We start from the raw sequence: 23,276 nt of genomic DNA, 5'->3' as shown, positions 1-23,276 counted from the left end.
AAGGCAGAAAATGAAGAAAATGGTTTGTACCAAAGTACGGGTTCATTTCCAAATATTTCTGCATGGTGTATATCAAATTCCAGCCTGGCAAGAAGATGAGGACTGCTCCAGGAACATTTAGGGTTTCGATATATTTCAAGAGGGCCTCTATGAGCTCAAAAGGGGTTTCCTTCTCATTCAGCTGAGCCATGCAGCGTTTTGTTTCTGGGCCATATTGATCGCCACAGATAAGATTGCAGTTGGCCTGTAAAAGAGAGAAGAAATATGGCACACGCAACCAGATAAAATGCCTCCTTCCTAGAAGGTTGATGCAGCATGCTCCCAAGGGATAGGGGAAGCAGAGAGATGCATTAATACCCTCAACAGAAATGACAGCACTGATAGGCTCTGTTCTCAGAGAACACTATTCTGGCCTTGCTTTCAAGAATACATTTTAGCACCTAGCCACTTGGCTTAACCTCTTCTAAGCATCTTTTAGTACACTAGAGAAGCTTGTATGTCAAGGGCTGACATAATCAACTCAGAAGCCCGTGCCCTGGCTCCTAGTGACGGCATGCAACACTGCCCTGCTTTCCACGTGGGAGAACCATTCATTATATTTTTGCTTTTTTTCCTCCCCAAAAAGGTATGTTGCTTTGCCAAAGTTCTAAGCAATGTAGCAAGGGGGGAAAAAAACCCACACTTAAAAATATTAAACTCATTCAGATAAGGGGGAAAGATCAGACAACTGCAAAAGGAGAGGTCGTAAAAGGCAGGGAAAGATACACCGCTCATCTCTATTGAAGAATATCGAGTGTAAAGACACAGTTTTCCTATACACTCTGGTGCAAGGAGCAAAAATGAGAACTTGACGGTATATATAAAGTTTCAAAAGTGGATCTGAGGGGGCGGAAAATGTAAAACCTAGCTTTGGAGAAGAGAGACCTCGAAGGTCATGTCCCCCTCCCCTTGCCAGGTTTGAAGGCTCTGGTAACTGGCACGACCCCTACCTGCATCGTTGGGTTCCTTCTCCCACCAGAGAACTAAATATTGTTAATAGAAATATTACCAGAGAGAATGGATATGATGAGTAGAGAGGATGGTCTGCAGCTTTTCAACTGTCCTGTTTTTAAGGCTGCTGGAAGCTGCCTGGCAACATTCTACTAATGAGGTCTCTGAAACTGAAGAATTCCCATTGGGGGTTGTTTTCATTAGATTTGGGGTTTTAGTCTTTCAGCTATATTTTACAATTTTACTGTTTACTTTTATTTTGTCGCTATTGCATCTGCCTCAGAAACCAATGGATTGAATGCAAAATATAAATATTTAAGTAATAATTTTTTGCTGAAAGCTGCCTTACAAGCAGTTATATTGAGAGGCAGGTCAAAAAAAAATACTATTATTCTGGTTCTAGTGATTGATGCTGAAATTAAGCATGGGGGGAGGGGGAAAGGAAGAATCCTTAATGACATACATCATCATCTTCTCCACCTTCATCATCCTTATCCTTCTTCTTCTTGTCCTTTGGTGGTGGAATGAATTCTGTCATCTGAATGCAATCTTCCAGAAAATACTCTACGACAGACAACATTTAAGTTACTGTAGGAAATGTCGGCTAACCACACCAAAGTGTTAAATGGAAGTTCCAGTTCAAGATAACTCAGATTTTTAAAGATAAAACCTCACTAACCCCCAACAGGAAAAGCAATAGGAAAGCAAACCAGACGAAATACCCCCAGAGCTTATTCAGCTTGTATGTGCCCCCACCCCCAGAACAATGCAAACTTCAGTCCTACCTGCTTTGAATTTTCAGACACAGACACACGTAAAAACTACATCTCTCTGGCTCTATTTCTGGCATTTGCAACACAGCAGTGTTAGCTCTTGAATAGTTTTAACCACTGCACGAGCACAACTAAACATAATTTCATAGCGTAACAATGTGCTTGGTTTTCAGGCATGTCCTGCTAAACAAACAACACTGCCCCCCTCCATTCTCCAAAAAAGAAAAAAAAAACCTCAGGCAGTTTTGTTTTTTTCCAAATGCTTCCTTGAGCAACCATTCACCTTGAACGGGGTAAGTTCTACCGTAGACCTCAATGATGGGGCAATTAAAGTAGTATTCACAGAACATGCTGGTATCGATGGTGGCAGACATAAGGATGACCCTGATTTCAGGGTAGGCTTGAACGACATCTCGCAGAACTACCAACAGGAAGTCAGTCTGCAGAGAGGAAAGAGTTCAATTTTTTTTTTAAAAAAAATGCTGAGAACGCTGGTGAAGCTCATAGATTAAGAATCACATTTATCCAGGCTTTTCCTCCTGCCAGTACACACCAGTATGGTGCACGGGCACCTCTTTCTGGATGGCTTCTTTGCAAAGAGGCCAGCAGAGAAGGTGGCTGGTCGGACTACAGAGAAGGCGAAATGGCAGACAACTTACTCTGTCGCACCCAATGATGATATCTTTAGCAGACAAGACAAGAGTGTATCAACTGCCCTGCACTAACTAAATAACGCTTTAGTTGTTATAACGATGGATAATCAAGTGAGGTGCTGACCTAAATTAATAATTATATAATGCACTGAAATGTTCAAAGTGTTTAACGCAAGTTATAATGTACTTACAATAACCCTGTAAGGTAGATCAGTATTATCCACATGTTGAAAATAGGGAGGTGGGGCAGCTGAGGCTGAACTTTACAGCTTGCCTAAGGTCATTCAAGTAGTTCATGGCAGAAATGATATTCAAATCAGCAACTTTGACTTTCTAGTCACCATGTTACAACTAAGGAGTACTGTACTCCAAGCCCCCATCAGCACTAGAAGTAATAGAGGCTCCACTCTTAAGTTATTTGCGGCAGATGCATACAGAGAGACTTGTTTTTCAGAGCTGTCTAATATAATGGCTACAAACGGTCAGCTATACAACTGTCTTCCGTAAATGATTCACATAAGGAGACACTGAATTTACATCCAGGCAATTGAAAGATGACATTTGACATAGGAAGCTGCCTTAGACTGAAAGAGGCCATTGGTCTATCACGGTCAGTATAGACAGGCAGCAGCTCTCCAGGGTCTCAGGCAGAGGTCTTTCACATCACCTACTGCTTGATCCTTTTAACGGGAGATGCCACGGACTGAATTTGCTCACCTCCTCCCTCTCAAAACAACCCCAAATGACTTCTAAAATCCTGCTCCCGGAGGACAGAGAACCCAGAGGAGCAACAGTGCCGTAGGAGGGAGGAACTGCCCCCCCACCACCACCCGCGCATGCATATCTTTTAAACCAGATTTAACCCAATGTACCCATGTGGGCAGAGTACATGGAAGCATAATTAAAGCAATTTTTTTCACAGCTCACAACAACAGGAAAAGCAACAAAACCTGCAAGGAGAATGAGACAGTGACCAAGCTCTGTCTGGGTCCATTTCGAAGTTTACTCACATTAATGTCTCTCTCATGGATCTCGTCCACAATCACATGACTGATTCCACGGATCCCAGCTTCTAGCTTCCTCAGGAGGACACCTGAAAGAAGTACATCAGCTATTAGGGAAGATGGTTATCAGACAAATGGCAGTTTCACCAAGACTCCCTTAGAGGGTGATACATCACGCCTGGTTCAAAGCAACTGTCTAAAGCACATGATGATTCCTCTCCATGATGGGAAAAAGCAAGAACAGGAAAAGATCCCACCTCCACAGCTCCTTCTCACCATTAACATGGATTTGGTCCCCACCTCATGTCATTTTAATAAGCCCAGAGAATGAAGACAGGAGGAAACATTTTCATTCTTACGGTTAACACTTCCAGATACAAGCAGTTTCCAACACTCCCAATACTTTTCACGCCCTTCACAAAGAGAGTGGAAACACTCTGGGGAGGGCTTTTTTTTTTTGGCTTAGTTCCAAATTCTCTCCCATACCAGCCTGGAAACTTCAAAATAAAAAAGCAGTTCATACCAACAGTGCAGAACATCACACTGGCATGGGGACGAGGAAGCACCGATTCAAATCGGACACTGTAGCCACAGCTATTCCCAGGTTCTTCTCCCCTTTCGTAGGCGACACGTTCTGCCACAGAAACAGCACTGATCCTCCTGGGCTGTGGAGAGAAAACAAATTTTAGGTGAAATAAGAAAACTGCACCGACTCACTACCAGCAGTCCCTTTCCACATGTCTGCTGTAGTACTGGAACGAGACATACTAACATCCTTGGTGGGGTAGAAATCTCTGATATTCTGACATCTTAATGTACAAAGATTTGATCTGCAAATGTGCAGGTTTTTTCCTATGCATCTCTGTACCATGACAGTTTTTAAAAATTTCACATCGGCATTTCAAAACCTGAAATATTGTTTCTCAGATGACTCTTACTACCATAAATCTCCTGTTCACCATGAAATTAGGGCAGTGGACTGACTCCATGAAATAGTCAGAGCACACACAAACAACTAATGCTTCAGCTTAAAAAAAAACCCAAACCAAAACAAAAACTATGTGGCTGCCACCTTCACTGCTCCATCGACGCTGGCTACTCATCCAGTGCCTGCCAAGGACAGTCAACAATGTAAAAAGAGGGCTGGCCACAAAGTAAACATCTTTTCCAAGATGGCCCTATTAGAGGGCAGAAACGAAGCAAAAGCTGCATCCCGAAGCTGAAAACCAGCCTTACACTACACAGCAGGCAGAAGCAGGACTAGGAGCCTCCTCCCACCAGAAGGGACACACACTCTGCCCTGTTTGAAGAGGCCTGCTTGTGGGGCGAGCGGAAGGAGTAAATCTGCTGACCTCAGCCTCAGGCCTCTTTTAAAGTAGACAAACAAAAACAAAGTGCAACATTATCAAAAGAAGAGGAAGAACTCAGCACACGCTTTCCCCTTTCAGATGTTCAGAAGGGCCACTGCTGTGTAAGGCCTTCCCCATATTACTCAGCCATTAACCAGGTAACCACTGCACACACTCACAGGCAACTGGTAAATATATGTCACAAGCACAGTAGTACAGACTGTGCAGCAATGATATAAAACAGAAGCACCTGGCATACTGAAGCTTGGTTAATAATAGATTTAGAGGAAGCTAGTTCGGATGGGTCTTGTCATTGCTAAAGACCACATAAGAGCCAAGGAGCCTGACATGTGCTCTTCACCTGAGTCACAACAATGTTGCATTCAGCAGCTCTTCCACTGTAGATATGTTCATCCAGGATGTACTGTGGAACCTGCGTGGTTTTGCCACAACCAGTGGCTCCACGGATGATGACAACAGAATTCTGATGGATGGCCTCCAGAATCTCTCGCTCAAACTTTTTCACAGGGAGAGTTTCCCTCTCTTGAAGAATCTGGGACAGAAAGCAGTTCATCATGAATATCCTGCAATTATTACCAACCCATCCTCGGCCAACTGGATTCATCTCCACAGCAAGTAACTCCTCCTACCCAAGCCTCACTCGCCCCGTTCTTGTGACCTTTGATTTTCCTCTTCCCCTTGCATACAATGATAATTGGAACCTACAAGCTTCCTTGAAAGATGCAGAAACTAGGAAGTGCTTCCTCCCACCCACCCACCCGTTCTTTTGCAAAGAACCTGCCTCTACCAAACAGAAAAATGAGTATTTATTGCATAGGCCATTAACTAGGACATGACAATTGGAGATGGGGGAGGGAGGTCTCCCCCAGGGGTTGGGCTTGCTGGCAGACAGCTTCTGTAGTTTGACTCTTCCAAGAGTAATATCATTAATTACTAACCACATCCAGGGACGATCAAAAGGGGATCCAGGAGGGCTATTTGGCCTGGGCTGCAAACTTACACTAGGCTTCAAATTTAGACTGTTAATTTTTTTTGGCATTGCTTATGCACATTTTGTGTTGTCTTTTTTATTTTTGAGGCTACGGTCCTCAAGAGTCAGTAATGACCCAAGCCTCTTTGTACCTCCATAGCAGACAAACACCAGTGCCATACCCAGTGGTCCCATGATATACTCAGACTTCACCCTAGCAATTATGGCTCAGTAAAAGAAAAAACCCTGGTCCCCCAAAGTCAAATCAGACTTACTTTCTGCAATTCCTGATCATTTTCCACCTGATATACGAGACCGCTTTTTAAGTCTATGCTTATTTGCTCTGGTTTGGCCTAGGAGGAAAAAAAGCAGAGTTTGAAGAAATCTCTCTCAAAATCTGATATAACTAAATCACAAGAAGCTTCTGTGAAAGAGGAAAAGTGAAAGAAATCAGAAAGAGAATTTATAAGAACTTTGTTAGCTGTTTACATATGCCAGAGGGCCTTCATCAATATTGCAGCTGGTCCATGGATTCCAGTTGGACTGAGGAGGAGACCACGGCACAACTCCCGTCTGATTCTGTTTTTGGGATGGTTCAAAGTGGGCCAGTTTCCCAATGTTAAGTATAGCAGGGTAGCTGGGATCTTCAGGCTGTAAGTTACAGAAAATAAAGATCTGCTGTGTGAAAACTGGCCAAACCTAACCTGACCAGGAAATAAAAAGGGGCGGGGGAGAAACCACCAACACTGTCACACTCACCGGTGGAACAATTTCAAGACCCATCTCGCTTACAATATTTTGTAGCTGACTTTCCAATTCTGGAGTGAGATTTACTTGATAAGGCTCTACCTATAGAATTAACAAGCCAAGACAGACAACAGAGATACTTGTAAAAGGTTGACATAGTATCGTGCTTATATCGAAGGAAATTATGGAATATTCTTAATAGTAATTTTTTTCAAAAGAACAAATAGGAAATATTCAACCTCTAGAGCCAGTATTGTTTTAAACAATTACTCTCAAGCACCAAGTTCAAAACATTGCATAAATGCTTTTATTATACAAAAACCTGGAAAACAACTTAAAAGAATCCGATAATAATGAAAGCAGTAAAAAAAATGTACTGCAAACTTTTACAAGCCACTATGAATTATATTAACAAAGTAAGGAAGACTGAACATGCAAGTACTGTTACAATACCAAAGCTAACAATTCCCCCCTCCTCACAGAAACTGACAGCATTTAGAACAGTTTAATTTTGACAGGATCATTCACTTTGATAATCACAATTAGCCTGCACTTCCTCGAGTCAAAATCCCTTAACATATCAACAATTGATCAAGAAAAGGAATCAGGTCGCTGTGATGCATAGCTCCTAGAAAAAGCTGACTTAGACCATGGCAACAGCAAAAAAAACAAGACAAAAATTCTATACCAGGGTCTAAGGAGAAAGTGACTGGAACTAGAATGGCCAATACAACACACTTTTAGGGATCTATGGTGCAGAGCAGACACATCTGGGAAACTGTGAATGGTTCCGGACACCTTAGTGCTAAAAAAGGACTGCCTGAAGAATCACCTCCACATTCATTCCGCTGCCTAAGTTCCAAGGCAATGGATGGTGCCTTCCTGAAAGAACTGCCGTGCTGGGAGAGAAGCTACTTGGGATCCACGAATGGGCTTTTCGCAGCGGCTCTCCCGAAGCTCTGGAACTTCCTCTCCTTGGAGGTGAAAACAGAGTTGCCCTTGCAGGTCCCCCGTGGCAAGTCGAAGGCATTTTTTACATCAGAAGGCCTTTCAGCTACATTTGAGAGGGGGATGATGCCAGCTGCATCGCAGTTACGCCTGCAGAATTTTTAAAATTCTTTGCTATGTTTTTTCTAACTGCTGTGATTTTAGCTTTATTACTGTAAACCGGATCTTTTCAAATTATTTTACTATTGAGGCCTCTCTGCCTCAAATAAAACAAAAATTGAGAACTGAAAATGGTGCAGAAAAGGCCACTCAACATGACAACACGGTTATAATACCTTCCTTATGAGGAAAGATTTGAGGTCGGGACTTTTGAGGATAGAAAAAAAAATGACAACTGTTTGGGGAAGGGAGGCATGAAAGAGTTAAAATATGCATGAAAATGGAGAAGGTGAATAGAAATAACTTCTCCTTTTTATACTAGAACTTGAGACCTCCAAATAAGTTGATGGGCAGTTCAGAACAGAAAAAAAAGAAAACACTTCTTCATATAATGCATGTTTAACTTGTGGAACTCATTACCCACAATCAGCATGGTGTAATGGTTAGAGTGTTGATTAGGATCTGGGAGACCCAGGTTCAAATCCCTGCTCTGCCACGCAGCCTCACTGGATGACCTCGGGCCAGCCACATTCTCTCAGTCTAACCTACCTCACAGGGTTATTAGGAAGAGGAGAACAAAATGATGTAAACCTCTCTGGGTCTCCACTAGGTAGAAAAGCAGAATATAAACATCTAAATTCATACCACGGGACATAGTAACAGCAATTCACGTACATGCTTTTAAAAGGGGGGCAAGTTCACAGAGGACAGATCCACCATTGCCTATTTACAATAATGACTACATGGGACCCCCGCATCCAGAGGCAGCGTATCTCTGAAACTGCTGAGAGGCAGCAACAAGGGAAGGTGTAAGCCTCTCTGCTTTTGCTGTGGTCCTCTATGGCAACTGTTTGACCACTGTGGGCATCGAGACACTGGACTGGTCTGATCCAGCAGTGCTGTTCTTACATTTTTAACAGCAGCCTGTACTTTCTGGATCAACAGACTGCTGCAGCACCCATATACACGAAAGAAACGATTAGAGGGCACTGCCCAGAAGACTCACCGATTCACCTTCCTTCTTCTTCGTTTGCCCAGAATAAGCCTCGATGATGTTCAGATGGTAGAGCTGCCTGACCAAAGACAAAGCACAGGACTGTGCTGCCAGCTTTTTGTTTGAACCATGCTCACGGGCAAAGATTCCTGCAACACAGAAGTACTCGGTATGATAGCTACAATATAGAAGTGTCTGGTTCTCTTCCTTTAAAAAGGGATTCAAAGCAAGTGTCACTACAACTACTGAAAATTGGGAGCCTGGGATTTTACCAGTGTGGCACAGTCGAATTGTTTTGCAACTAGACTGCGGAACTGTGGATGTCCATTGAGATGTGGTTATCAACAGCATCTTAGCCAAGCCTGTGCTATCCCTGCTCAGGGCCTTCTCCAGTCAATCATCTCATTCAGAGGCCTCATCCATACAAATCCTGGTTTATACAATCAAATACAGAGGGAGAGGCTGGAGAGAGTTTGTCCTCCAGTAAGTAATGCAATAAAATAGGTTCTCAAAGTATGTAAAGCATATGTGAGTGAGGTGAAAAGAGGGGACATATACTGGAAGATCGATCACACTAAGGAAAATAAAGCCATCTTCTGTCTACCAGCCAAGGTAGGACTGCTACTGCCAGTATCTCCAAATAACAGGTAGATCAGATATGGTGTGAGACATGGAAAAAGATCCCATGGAACTTTCTACACCCCAGGCTGCTGCATGCATCCCTGCAGAGCAAGTGGCCCATGTTTTATTGGAAGTCTTGATGGTTAAGTTAATCTAGAAACCTGCCTTGTAAGGATAAGTGCTCATGAAAGCAAAACATACGTTCTTCTCTGATGGGTACAGTTCAAAGACCCACAGAAAAACTGACCAACGAATGATAGGAGACAATGAGGGAAAGGATGTAGCTAAATCATCCTGAAGTTTCTTTGCTCACATCTACAATTTTGAGACAGCAAATCCTGAATATAACCGTGTAAGTTCTTTACTCCACCCACTACATACACACTTGGACCATACAGCCCATCAAAGCTGCATAGTGCAATTGGGGGATCATGTTAAAGAACCTGTACCAGCCTCCCTCTGATACTCCTCTCTCTTAAAAACAGCCCTACTGGATCTGACCAATGGTCCACCTGGGTCAGCACTCTGTTTCTCTCAGTTACTGGCCAGATGCAGAAAAGAGGCACAGAGGTCAAAGCTCCTCCCACACTGCCCCAAACAACTGTCATCCAAGGATACACTGCCTCAGAACAGCAGGGTCCCATTTAGCCATCATGTCTCCATGAAACATCCGTTCAGCCCACCAAAGCTTCCCCCATAAAAAACCTTAACTGACATGAATGATAACTGCACAAAAGCATAGCTATGTTGTCACGCTTTCTGGCATGTTATCGATGATGAACGGAGAGAAAGGTGATGCTGTGATTTTGGCTAAATGTCCACAGAAGCTAATGGCTTATGAGAAGAAGTCATGCCTCAAGGTTTTCTATTGAGGTCACAGTATCTGCTACAAATGTGGATGCAGGTCGCCAGATGTGAACATTTCCCAGAACTGAGTGCCCAACTAAAGTCAGCATTACCATTGTCTCTGCCATGAAACTATCTGTAGGCAAGCTAGGCTGGAGTAGTGATTAGAGAAGGACTATGGCTCTGGTTCAAATCCCTTCCTGCCATGAATCCTATTGGGTGAAATTGTACTGTGCTTTCTAAGTCTTACCACAAGTTTGTTACGAGAATAAAAAGGCAGGAGGGGACAACTGCGTACACCAACCTAACCTCATTAGATCAGCAAATGAAACAATTTCCAGATCAAGTCTGCACAAATCACGCCCACCCCAGTAACACAAATACTTACTTCTGGACAGCTGCTTGACATAAATGGTCATTTCAGCAATAAAGCTCCTGCAATACATACAAAAAAACAACACCCCAAAACCAGCATTAGACCTTCTAGCTTTTGAGGAGTATCAAGCTAAATATTCACAACACAGTCATATTGAACTCCCATTATAAACATGGTTCTACTCTGAAGATACAGTGAAACAATCGGCAGTTTGCAAACATGTATGTCACATCATACCCTATATGGTTAAGACAATATTAAGAGGAAAATCTTCTGGAGATCGGTAAGACAGCAAATGAACTCAGAAACTCCCAAATAATACTTAGGCCTTTAGGGTTAGGCTATACTGAGAAACTTAAGTCTAGACTCAAAATAGAACTCTGCAGGACTGCTTTACAGAGTAGAACCAAAATTTACATCACCCAAATCCAAGAAGAAAGCCCATTTTAAACACCCCATTCAGGATTTTACCTCAGAACGTCAAGTACAGGCTCCTTCTTCACCAGGCCCAAGTTTGACTTGACTGGGGAAATGGGTAACATGCATACTTCTCTCAACAAAGGCAGCACTTGTGTGAACAAGGTATCTAGGAAAAATTGTAACTAACCTCCAAAACAACAATCTATAAGAGGCAGCTCCAAGGGAAAGTTGTTTCAACTGTTCTGGGATCTGTTCACAGACAGGAATCACTTTATATGGCAAAGGATACTCCGTTTTCACAATATATTTAAAAGATATGAAAAAGCAGCCTTGAATAAGGCTAAAATCTTAAGCATACTTATCTCACAGTGGGTGCCATTACAATCCATGAGAACTTTGCTACAATCCTACACACACTCAGATAGGGAGCCTGTCTCATTTAACCTCAGTGAGACTTGGTACTAAATATGCATGCAGAGGATCAGGCTGTTAATTATGCATTTCAGATCAGTCTAAGACTAGGATTTTCAAAGTAGCTTTTGAAGCAAACACTCAACGTCAATGGAGCTGGATACATAAGTTTTTGTTCTATTATGCTGCAGGAAGAACCATTGACATCCCTGCAAGATCTTCATGCTTCACTGCAAACAAAAGACAAGTTAGTCAGAGCTTGTTCTTCGGCCCCTTCCTAAACCACCAATGAACTGACCTGCAGGCACAGCGGCTTCATGAGTCAAAAGGCCACTGGCTCTCAGGGACACAACAGCCACCCTTTCATTAATGACACCGATGCCAGTATGTTTCTCAGCCAGGCTTATATTCAGCACTCAATTCATTGTCCTCCACCTGGGGGGGGAACAGCGACACCAGAAGTCAATTTACAATAGACTCCCATGTGATTGCTTAGTTCAGCCTAAGCAGAACCACATGTGTGAACGAGAAAAAGCCTCTGGTGTCGCTGTCAGCTACCCCTTTCCGTATAGAATTCTGGCTGTAATGCTGCTGGGGAACCGCCCTCCCAATGTCACCTTTTGCTAAAACACCCTCTCTTGAGCACTGGAAAACATGCTTGCTTTTAAAATTAGATCGTTTGCTGCAAAGAACCTCCAATTGCAGGTTTAAGGCTTGAAATAAGGAAATATTGAATGGTGCACATGTCTCTCCTCAGACAATGGAACCTGTGCCTTCTAAAAAACTTGCTTGTGCTAACGGCAACCATCCCTTGCAAAGTGATCAGAATGTGCCCAAAGTGTGATTTCCCACCCTAATTTTTGCTTGGCAAACAGCTTGGGAGGAATCTAAACAACGAAACGTAGCACAGCATGTTTCCAATCCGACACCATTCTTTTCTTTGCTGAAAACTCAAGATTGATCCATCCGAGCCTTCCTGGGAGTAATAAATAATACATCCCGGAATGCTCTCTGGAAAAAAAAAATCAGCAAGCAGGCTGAGAAACATACCGTCACCCAAGTGCCCCAACTTTCATCAAGCAAATGGATTTTAAGCCTTCTAGTCCAGGATCAGCCTCATTCCAAACAGGGACAACTTCCATTGCTATAGGGCGAAAAAAACAACCTTCTGAAATTAATGCCGTCCATAACGTTCACGCAGACTGCCACCTTAACCAGCTCTGCTCCTATGTCTTTATGAGCAGCCCAACATGCAGACTCAAGCAGGCAAAGCTTTGCTGATGGAGTGAAAGGGAAACCTTCAACTGCTCAACTGCTGCAAGTCAAGCTGCTGATAAACACACAGCAGCAGAGCCAGTGGGAAAAAGTGGAAACCCCACTGACAGGGTTTTGCATGTTCAAATCAATGTACAGAGAAACATCCCCAATGGAAACTGGAAGAAAGTGAAACAATATATATTTAAACTCAGAAACTGAGACTTAAAAATTCAAGCATCATTAACAATAGGCAACACAGCACGACATTTTTCATTCATCTGAATAGCAACTGACCCCCACCCCCAGACAAGCAACTGAATGTACGTTTGCAGGTCCCAAGCATGCCACTTGCCTGCTTCTTGTGGGCATTCTCCCGCCAGCTCAGTTCTCTTCACCTGCTCTTGGCTACAGGCTAGCAGAACAGCGGGGGGCAGAAATGTTGTGGTGCAATACATCGACGGCAAGTCCAAGTAAAAACCCAGAGGTGGTATCAGCCGAAACTCTATGGCAATACCTCACATCTGTGGTCTTGCCCAGACAGGACATTGACACATCACACAACATTATATCTGCCCCCATGCCCAGCCCTCAAAACTCCTAGGAGTGCCAAGAGTCAGCTAGGTATCCTTAAACTATGCTACTTCCCTAAGCAGGAAAAGAAAACCATAGCAAAGTGCTATGAAACCTTTGCTTTTCCAGCCTCCTCCCTTAATAGCATTACGAGGAGGGGGGGCTGTCAGTTGCCATAGTAACATGCTATTGATTGTTGGGCTCTGATGGAAAGTGGCTGGGAAGAGTGGCAGGGGAAGAAGCTGCAGAGGGTAGGATATGGACAACCACCTTCTGCACACTTCTCTGCAAGGGTGCTTCACGTGTATCCCCTTGTTCACAGAGATCATTCTAGAAAGAAATAATCAGAAACAAAACTGTCTAGCATCATCCTAGACAATAACAGTCTTGCTCTAAAAGGTGATCAGCAGGTCATAAAGGAGAGTTCTTGTGTGACTATGTTACTACTGATACATATGGGAAAAGCTACATTTTTAAATTATCCACCATGTTAAAAAATCCACATATAGAACACTATAAAAGAGAAAGATTCCCCTTAATGTCTATATAACAAGGTTACCTATAGGACCATTTTAAAAATGCAGTTTCTCCCATCTGCAGTGTGAGGGCCCAGGAAATACTCTTCCACAGGGCTTTCTTTTGAGCCAGAATGCCCCAGAATGGTGTTTTGGCATCTCTTTAAATACCCATGTGACTAATGTCACATGGGTATTTTAAAAATGGCCTGTTTGGGCCATTTTGGGTCTGTTTGAGCCCGGATCGGGCCCAAAACAGCCTCAATTGGGCCGCTGCCAGGAGGGGGGAGGGTCCTCCTGCTCAGCAGCAGCCGGTTCCAGGCTGACTCCGGCCCGATCCAGGCCGTTTTGGGCACATTTAGGGCCCAAAATGGCCTGGATCAGGACCAAAATGGCCAGGATCGGGCCAGTGCTGAGTGGGGGAGGGTTCCCTCGCCTAACAGCGACCCATTCCAGGCCATTTCGGTCCTGATCCAGGCAGCTTTAGTGCCATTTTGGGGCCCACCCAGCAGCGGCCTGATCCTGGCCATTTTAGGCCCAATTCCCCCTCAAAAATGGCCAGGATCAGGCCCAAAACAGCAAGCATCAGGCCCCTGCCAGGCAGGGGGAAACTCCTCCTCCCAGCAGCATCCCGATCCTGATCATTTTGGGCCCCTTCTGCCGTTTTGGGTCCAATTTGGGACACAATGGCCAGGATCAGGTCTCTACCAGGTACGGGAACACTCCCTGCCCAGTAGCTGCCTGATCCTCACCCTTTTGGGCCCCTTTCAGCCATTTTGTGCCCAATTCAGGACCAAAATGGCCAGGATGGGCCCAAAACAGCCAGGATCAAGCTAAAAACAGCCCAGATTGGGTTGTTGCCCGGCAGAAGAGTGCTATTCCGTGTGGCAGCAGCTCATTTCAGGCCCATTTTGGCCCAAAATGGCTCAGATCGGGCCCTAAACGGCCAGATTTGGGCAGCTGTCAGGCAGGGGAGTGCTGCTCCACGGTGGAGCAGCCTGTTCCATGCCGATTCAGGCCCGATCCACACCAAATTTAGCCTTATAACGGCCTGCGTGATGACATCACTTCTCAGAAGTAACACCATCATGCAGTACCAGGATCGTGTGCGAGCTGCACGTACATGTGTTAAGAAGTGCATCACCTCCTCCCAGGAGTTGCCCCAGGTAAGAGTTCCCCAGCCTCTTTCCCCAGAAAAAAAGCCCCGTTCTTCCATGAAATTTAGCTGAACTATCTTAAAAAAAAAATTACGAGGATAAAATACAACCCTTTTGCATAAATGTTCACAGATCTTCCCTCCTCCGTAAAGGTCATAAGATACAAGCCTGGCAGGTCAATAAAATATGCCTTGAAGGAAGCAAGAAATGGTTTGCAGATTAACCTGTCTCTGATGAGAAACAAATCACATTGCCCAGTTGATCCATAAAGGCAGTGACCACCAAAATAGCATCCATGGGCACCATGATTCCCACACCTGTGTGTTTCCTGGTTCTCGCATCTTTCCCAATATGCCTCTTCCTCAAGCCACTCCTGGCTTTCCTCCACCCCAGTTGAGCAGGAGGTACTTCAGAAGACCCCAGGAGGACCTTTGTATCTACAAGGAGCACTCAGTCAAAACCAGTGCCTCCATCATAGGAGGATGCTTAACTTGCAACCTCCCTAACATTTTGTGACTGACCACAGCCCACGTGGCAGTGGTTTTGTGGTGGCATCTACTCCTCATTCTCGGATCTCCCAAGACTAGAGACCCCTGCATTAAGGCAACTTTTCCACATTTGGAAGTGTACGGCATACACTGGCTATTCTGGATAACCAAAAGAAGCTTCCTGCTAAGGAGTGTTTCTACTGCTAATTGCCAACACAAAGGAGAAAAACTGGCAAACCTGTTGTGATCAGGCCCCACTTGAGTGTATTTGTATTCTCCTTGAATCTTCTCCTTTTGGAAAAACTGGTTCAGGCGTGCCTTGGCATTTTCCAAAGTCCAATTCCCATGAAGGCCAGCGTTTAAGTCTACTTCTTCTGACTCCAAAGTCTAGTAGTAGAAACAACTGACGTGTAATGAAAGCTTACAAGTGCAACTCTTAAGGTATATGTTAATGTAAAACAAAGCAACCATTCCGTTATAGGTCTGCAATCGCATTTAACTGTAATGCACATCTTTCTTCATACAAGGAATACAGAATGTAGCCCTTTTGAATATTAGCCGAAGAACTATTTGCTCTGCTGCACTTTACATGCACAAACAAACAGACAAACTCAACACAGAAATATCTTAAATACAGTTCAAGAGGTGGCAACCTAGATTATAAGGAAACATGGAACTATAACAAATACTGAAGTTAGCTAATTGGAGTTTATGGGGAAAAAATCTCTTACTGCTTGGGCTTCCTGCTCCTCTTTCCTGGAATAGTAATCCTTCAGATTTGCCCCACGGTCCCACTGAGCTCCACCATAGCCAGAGCTTCCAGTTCCAGGAGGAACACCATCTAGAAGAGAAAAAAATGCAAATATTTCCTAGGAGCTGAAGCACACATCCTGAGAATACTTTTTTTTTTTTTAAAGGGCAGCCTTCTCGTAACTCTCATTCATACCCTCTGCCCCACATATTTATAAAGCACAACACAGAAATAACACATGCATGCTGCAGATGTTCAAGATCTTACCCGTTTCTAATTGGAGAGCCACATGAGGAGGAGGTGGCCCACCCAGAGAAGCATCAGATCCATCCCCACCTTCTCCTGCTCCGGCCACGCCTCCACCAGGAGCACCCACAGCTCCTGCCTAAGCAACAAGAGTAGTCTGTAAATGGTAACATTGCCACTCCTCATGAAAACAGACAACTTTTCCCCAACAGTCAAGAATCTTCATACATTAGAACCTTCCTACAAAACATGACTTTACTCAGTATATTCCTTGTGCAGCACTAAACTTACGTAACTGTATGTGTTTGTGTATCATCTGCACATACTCACACGCAACAGAACCAGCATTCCTGAGAAGTCCAGACTTTTTTTTTCCATATTCCTAAGTAATTCTCACCTATGGCTGTGGTGAGAAAGACTTAAGAGGCAAAGGGGCAAAAAGATGCCTGTAAAAACTAAGGCTTCTAACAGGCCAGAAAACAGGCATATTATGGAATAAACACCTGGGAACTGAATGCATCTTATTTCCAAATAAACATACCTGGGAATGCATGTTAAATAAACAGCTCTACTCACAGATCCACATCCCTTAGGGTCTCCCATTCCCCTCCTCTGCCTTCTAGCTGTGCCAGTATTTTCAAAACATACTGTAGTTAACAATACTTTAACTATCTCCATTGCAAGCAACCATGTAAACTACATAAACACGTGCCAACTCAGCACATATATTCTGCAAAAACAGAGTACTGACTTCCTTGTGCAGATTTTTAAAAAGACGTTTGGAAAGGAAGGCATGTTTCTCCTTAACCATGAAAGAGATACTAACATGAAGCACTGCAAAATATACCACAGTTCAATCATAACACAAAACTACTTACCCCAAAAGCTGGAATTTCTTCACTCTTGATCTCATTCACCCGAACAAGGTAATTGAGAAAGTCTCTAGCAGCATTGGTCTGGGCATCTTTCTTGTTGGTGGAGTTGCCCATCCCAATGTAGTTGAAGCCTGTCACACGAACCTATGACGACATGTAAATACATCCACTCAGGAGAAAGAAAGAGACTCTCACCAACACATCAGTTCACTGTCTGTGTGAACACCACTTCCTATCATCAGGGAAAGGTACACATGAGATGGTAAACAGAATATTTGATTCAGCTACTACCTGCAGGAGTTTACTTGTGCAAATATTTTTGGCTTATTTCAGATGCAGTCCAACCATTATGGTGTAGTGCGTAACATGTTGAACTGGGAACTCCTGGCTTCAGATTCCCTGTCTGTCATGAAGATCACTGAGTGACAATGGACCAGTCACTGTCTCTCCGCCTAACGCCCTTGCAAGGCTACTGAGAAGAAAAAGGAGAGAAGAACCATGGATGCTGCACCCCCGATCTCCCTAGAGGAAGGAGAAGATAAAGAAACTAACCAAATAAATGTTGTGGCACTTCTAAGCCCTTTTACTTTCAATGTGAGGAATTAATTTTCTCACTGAAACTAGTGATACTAGGAAAGTGCTTTAAAACTTTTCATACTTAAAAGGACTTCTCTTCTCCCTCTGCTTCAGTAGTTCTGCAAAGTGGGCTAGTATCTTACTATATAAAAGGCAAACCTTTTGATCTCCACACAGGTGCACTTGCGGCATAACGAGTCGTCAGCAACATAGCTTGCCTTCCTGCTGTCTCCGCAACATCCTTGGGCCCTTCAGAGGTCTGGGAAGGCCCAGCATGGTGCCGAGGCCCTCCAGAGGCCCTGGAGTGCTCCTGAGCTCCATGGCACCCTAATTTCAGGCCCCAATGGGCTCAAATTGGCCCACTGTGTGGTGCCACAGTGAACTTCTCCGGAGGACTGCAGGGGACTTGGGAAGGCTTCGCCGCCTCAAGCCCACACATCAGGGCAGCACAGTTCTCACAATGCCCTGCTAGAGCCCATTGTATTATTAAACACAATGGGCTTTGTTGCTAGTCTAAAATATAACACTATAGTATTTAAAATGCAGTGACCTAGTTGGCCCAGCTAGGCCAATCTCATCAGATCTCGGGAGCTAAGCAGGGTTCACCAAGCTCAAAGTGTGAGCTAGCACTACTCTAACATTCAAGTGTACATGTTCAAGCTTGTGCTGGTTTTGCCTTTAACCTTCCAAGTTACAGGTGTAGAAAGGAGTGCAGGTCTTCTGTCTATGAGATAGCCAGACTCATGGGCTCTTCTGCTCCCATCTAGATGTGCTACAAATCTGCTATCTGCCCTTGTGGTACTCATGCTGTGGGTAGGCCATTGTGAGCTAAATACTTAAGCAAAATGATCTACTGAGAATCAGCATTAAGGTCAAAAATCTATTACATTTTTATCTTGTCATTCCTTTATGGATGGTGCTCTTTTCCATGATTTTATCCTCACAGCCCTGTTAGGATGAGAGAAAGTGACAGGTCCAAAGTCAACCATACTTTGTAGCTGAGTATGAAGCTATGTCTCCTCTGTGCTGGTCCAACACTCTAGCCACCAAATCACAGTGAGACTCAAAATATAAAAAAAATAAGAAAATCAATACAGCCAAAGGATGACCATGCTCCTGCTCTAGGCTCCATCCGGAGCAGCTTTTCTTTCTTCCCTGCATATTAAGCTGTACCTGCCAGAAGTCTTCCCACTGCACCCCTAATAAAAGTATACAATCGCTGATCTCTGCAGGAGGTTGTATTTGGCAGCTGCTGCTAAGCATGAATGGGGATGGGGCAGGGAAAAGGAAGGCCAAGGATGAACTGTGGTTACCCAGCTGTGATCCTGGAGAACGATCAATACCCAGCCAAAGCACTGACATGGCAGGGCCAGCACAAGGAACTTTTGGATGCTCCCCAGGGGCCTCTGAACCCCAAAGGCCACCTCCTTCCACAAGTCACACAATACCATATGCTACTGCCGACAGCAGTCACTGCTGCTTGGCAATAGCAGCTGACAGTACACACGCACAGTTAGCAAAGACATTTAAATAGTGGTTAATAATAATAATAATCGTGCTTATATACTACTCTTCTAGACAGATTAAAGCCCATTCAGAGCAGTAAACAAAGTTAAGTGTTATTATTATCATCCCTACAATATAGCTGGGAAGCTGAAGCTGAGAGGAGCAGCTTACCCAAGGCCACCTGATGACCTCAAACCGGCAGTGGGATTCAAACCAGCAGAGGGCTGATACACAACCCAACCAAAACAAGAAACTGCCTTATCGACTGAAATCAGACCATCAGTCTATAAAGTGGAGAACCACCATATTGGGTTCCCACCGGGGAGAAAGTTGGAGAAATGAAATAACTCAATAAAATACTGCTAGCAGCAGCTCTCCAAGATTTGGCAGCTCAGTGGAAGAGAATCTTGCTTTGCATGTTTCCAGGGTCCTACCATCTTAAATTAACCATCTTAAATTTGCAGGTGATGCAAAGGACCTCTGGCTGAGACCACAAAGCAGGTCATACTGATCTTGTAAGACAACGCTTGCTCCGTATAAGGAAGCGCCATGGGTTCCTGTCTCAGGCAAAGACCTTTCACATCACCTACAACTATATTCTTATAAGTGGAGAGACCAAGGTCTAAATCTGGAGTCTTGTGCCTGCACAGCAGACGCTCCACCACTGAGCCCTTCCCAAGAACCAGCAGCAGTCTTTCGTGCCCCATGCCCGGCTCACATGAGGCACAGGCTAAGTCCCTGGAGGCGAACGTGTAAGGAAAACGTCACATTAAAAAGAGACCTCCTTCCTCATCTGGCTCTCCCCCACCCCCTCCGCTTTCCTTCCCTTCCATTATGGGATGATGATCAGTTTATCCCCTGGCAGCTTCCGCTCGGGGCGTGGGCAGAGGCCGGGCCTTCACCCCCTCCGGACTCTTCGCAGCCGCACCTCACACATGAACTTCTGCCGGTTCTTGTTCCCCACGGCGCGGATCTCGTAGGCCGGCGTGACCTTCCGCTTCCCGCACCAGGCGTAGAGAAAGTTCTTCACGTCCCCCATGGCGAGACACGGACCGGGATGAGCCCTGGAGAAAGGCACAGAGACGAACCCCCGTGAAAACAACAGCGCAAGAGCACGCGCTCCTTTCCCATCCCCTTCGAAAACTCTACAGCGCATGCGCTTTCTGAAGCCCTTTCAGCGAACTCTTCACACACACACACGTCCTGCACACGCGCATCTTTCTCGCAATTGCCGCGCCTGCGCACCATTGATCCTGTTCTTTTCCGCATACCCGGCAATTCCCTTTGAGCAACCCCGTTCGACTCATGTAATTAAACACAAGCCTCGTATACGCTATCCCGTCCTACCGTGGAGAATTCTGCTTGAAGCGTCAGCCAGCAGTGCCTTTTTTTAAAACCCTGCAACCGACCGCTTTTCGCAGGCCCCTCTATCGCAGCCAACCCCGTACCTACAAGATGGCGGCCACTTCGCGCCTGCGCAAAACAAAGGATGCTAGACCAGCCTTTCTCAACCAGATGAGCCTTTCCTATGGGCTGCCTCTAGACCGCCTTCGCCAGCTTGGGCACATTATTGTTTATTTATATCATCATCATCTGCCTTTTCTCATTGAGACCCAAAGCAGATTATACAGTGCACATGAAACAGTGAAACTTTTTCCTGTGGGCCTGAGAGGGAAGTGGGTTCAGGGCGGGAGGATGTGGTTGCCAACTCTGGATTTGGAAATTTCTGGAGATTTGGGGGTGGAGCCTTGGGAGGGTGGGCATGGGCAAGTGACGGACCTCAAAGTCGTCACTTTCTCCAAGATCTGAAGATCATTTGGAATTCCTGGAGCTTGGCAATCCAAGGAAACGACTGACAGAGGTGGGGAGGGAGGCTGCATTTTCAACTGAAATGAAAGAAGGAGGGACCGTAAGCATTGTGCTTTGTCTCCTCTCTTTGCAGCCTCTCGCACGCCAGTTATGATGAAGGACAACTGGCTGCTGGAGCTTGAGTTAGAAGGGGCTTCCAACTAAGCCCCTTCTGCTGGTTAGCTGTCTAGCTGGGGTGATGGTTTTCCTTTTCCACTGGCCCTTGTTGCCTTGTGTTTCTCTCAGCTAGATGGGTAGGCAGGCAGGTTGGCGTGGGCTACAGCTCTGCAGAGCAGTTGCCAGTCAGAAGTTAACCTCCAGAAGTGGATCAGATCAAGTTGGGGGGCAGGGGTGGGAGAAACTGGTGTGGAAGTGGTAGGCGACTAGCTGCTGTGCTGGGAGAAGGACAGAAAGTTGGGCTGGGAGAGCGGAAAAGAAAAATAAGTGGCAAGGGAGCCATTAGCAAAAGATATTAAAAGGATAAGGACTATAGACTTTACTACTATGTACTGTCTGTTGCTGTATGATACTACTGGATAGGTTCTATCCAACATAGGTTCTATGTTGTTTAATATATGTCAGTTTTAGAATTGTTTATACTGTTTCAACATTTCTTCAACTCTGCTAGTTTTAATTTTTTTGCAATTTTGCATTTATATACCCTATTACATTGTTTATTGAAATGTCTTTTAAATAGATTGTATTTACTCACACTGTAATCTGCCTTGAGTCTCAGCAAGAAAGGCAGACTATAAATAACGTCAATCTTACTAATTGCTTGTCTATGCTTATGCCTATCCCTGTCTCTGATTGTCCCTATCTCTGATTGTAGACTATTATTATTTCTAATGCCAATAAAGGTAATTGATTTGATTGATTTGAAAAAAAATAACATCAATCAATAAAAGAGGGAGAGAGAGAAGATATTTGCCTGTGCTACTGTACTGTTTCTGAGGCAGAACACGGCTTGCAAGATCATGGAGAAGTGCACCTGCAGATGCTATGGGCCCAAGTGGGAGCAGCCGCTACTGCACCAGAAAGATGAGATAATCAGTTAAGAGCCAGATGAAGCCGCATATTAAAGCCTGGTACACAGCATATCCAGGAGCTGTCCCAGGCACCTCATTCCTGCTCTGCTGCCTGACCCTGCACCTCAGAACTGTAGGGCACCAATTGCTCTTTGGCCATGCACAGGGGCATGTTTTATTTCACCTGTAGACTACAAGGCTAAAGCTGTGCAGTTCTATTAAGCTTTAACCAAAGTATTAAACAAAACACCTCTCACTCTTTAATAAACTAAGTTGCAAGGAAACTATTTTTTTCTATTTCTTTTAAAGTATTTTATCAACAAATTTTACCTCAGCAATTTCATCTCCTGACTGCCCATATTCCATCCCTGCCTGTTCAATAAAGTTGCTGTTTCTTTTGAGAATTATTCAGCCTCTAGTGCCATTTCATACAAAGAAGTAGAGGGCTCCTGCTTTTCCCCTATCAAGTTTCTGGGCTGGGCTAAAAAGCCAAAATTATAAATGCTTATCAGGATGGGACAAAAAGAACTTTACAACCAGAAACAGATATGCTACTTGGGGCTGCTCAGTCATAGCAAGCAAACTTGGATTTGGGCGGGGGGGGACTGCCTCAAAGTCGGGGTGTGAAGAGGGGCCTGTCACAGCAACCTTCGGCCAGTCACATACTCCTAGCCTAACCCAACTTACAGAGTTCGTTGTGGGGGGGGGGGAATGGAGAAGAATTATATAAGCCATTTTGGGTCTTCACTAGGGAGAAGACAGGCTATAAATGAAGTAAAAAAAAAGTTACTTTTGCCTGTGGAATCTTTCTCATATACCTTCCAGCTGTACCTGCCCCTGGTAATAAGTGCTGTCAAGAATCAAGAAACTGCTGGAGGTGGGGGAAGCCTTTGGATGTCATAAGTAGGAACTGGTAGCAGCTGGGAAGCTGGGAGTCATTGCTTCATGCTGTTTATGGGTGCTTACCACCAGGGAAGAAAGCACTTCACACAGTTTGTGGAATTCACTACCACAGGGTGGGGTGATGGTTGCTAGTTTATGTGGTTTTAAAGGGGGATTAGAGGGAGTAATGCAGAAGCAGGTGATCGAGGCTAGAATGTAAGCTCCATATGCAAAGGCTGTGTATTTTGAAATGCCTTTTCTATGTTTGTTGGTTTCTCAAAAAGAAAATCCTGTC

The 23,276-nt window shown here is 44.5% G+C and overlaps 1 protein-coding gene across 2 annotated transcripts in view; it reads right to left on the bottom strand.

Annotated features, from left to right (window-relative positions):
• The window catches only part of DHX9 (DExH-box helicase 9), a 28,894-nt gene extending 8,220 nt beyond the window's left edge, over positions 1-20,674 (bottom strand). The window contains exons 1-17 of one of the 2 annotated variants that reach the window (XM_054979930.1): positions 20,571-20,674; positions 20,152-20,287; positions 17,145-17,285; positions 16,288-16,405; positions 16,001-16,110; positions 15,508-15,656; positions 10,464-10,510; positions 8,621-8,757; positions 6,520-6,609; positions 6,250-6,411; positions 6,036-6,113; positions 5,131-5,322; positions 3,944-4,085; positions 3,427-3,509; positions 2,047-2,203; positions 1,454-1,554; positions 31-244 (exon numbers count right to left, since the gene is read on the bottom strand). In XM_054979930.1, coding sequence (XP_054835905.1) covers positions 31-244; positions 1,454-1,554; positions 2,047-2,203; positions 3,427-3,509; positions 3,944-4,085; positions 5,131-5,322; positions 6,036-6,113; positions 6,250-6,411; positions 6,520-6,609; positions 8,621-8,757; positions 10,464-10,510; positions 15,508-15,656; positions 16,001-16,110; positions 16,288-16,405; positions 17,145-17,285; positions 20,152-20,262 — 2,032 coding nt within the window. In that variant the 5' untranslated portion in view covers positions 20,263-20,287; positions 20,571-20,674. Of the gene's footprint in view, positions 1-30; positions 245-1,453; positions 1,555-2,046; positions 2,204-3,426; positions 3,510-3,943; positions 4,086-5,130; positions 5,323-6,035; positions 6,114-6,249; positions 6,412-6,519; positions 6,610-8,620; positions 8,758-10,463; positions 10,511-11,580; positions 13,965-15,507; positions 15,657-16,000; positions 16,111-16,287; positions 16,406-17,144; positions 17,286-20,151; positions 20,288-20,570 lie in introns of those variants that run through there. The other variant, XM_054979932.1, reaches the window with a different exon arrangement.
• Between the last annotated feature and the right edge of the window lie 2,602 nt (positions 20,675-23,276).

This window comes from Eublepharis macularius, chromosome 5, assembly GCF_028583425.1.
Source record: "Eublepharis macularius isolate TG4126 chromosome 5, MPM_Emac_v1.0, whole genome shotgun sequence".
In the NCBI taxonomy this organism is placed as follows: domain Eukaryota; kingdom Metazoa; phylum Chordata; class Lepidosauria; order Squamata; family Eublepharidae; genus Eublepharis; species Eublepharis macularius.
This window is presented reverse-complemented; position numbering and strand designations above follow the sequence as displayed.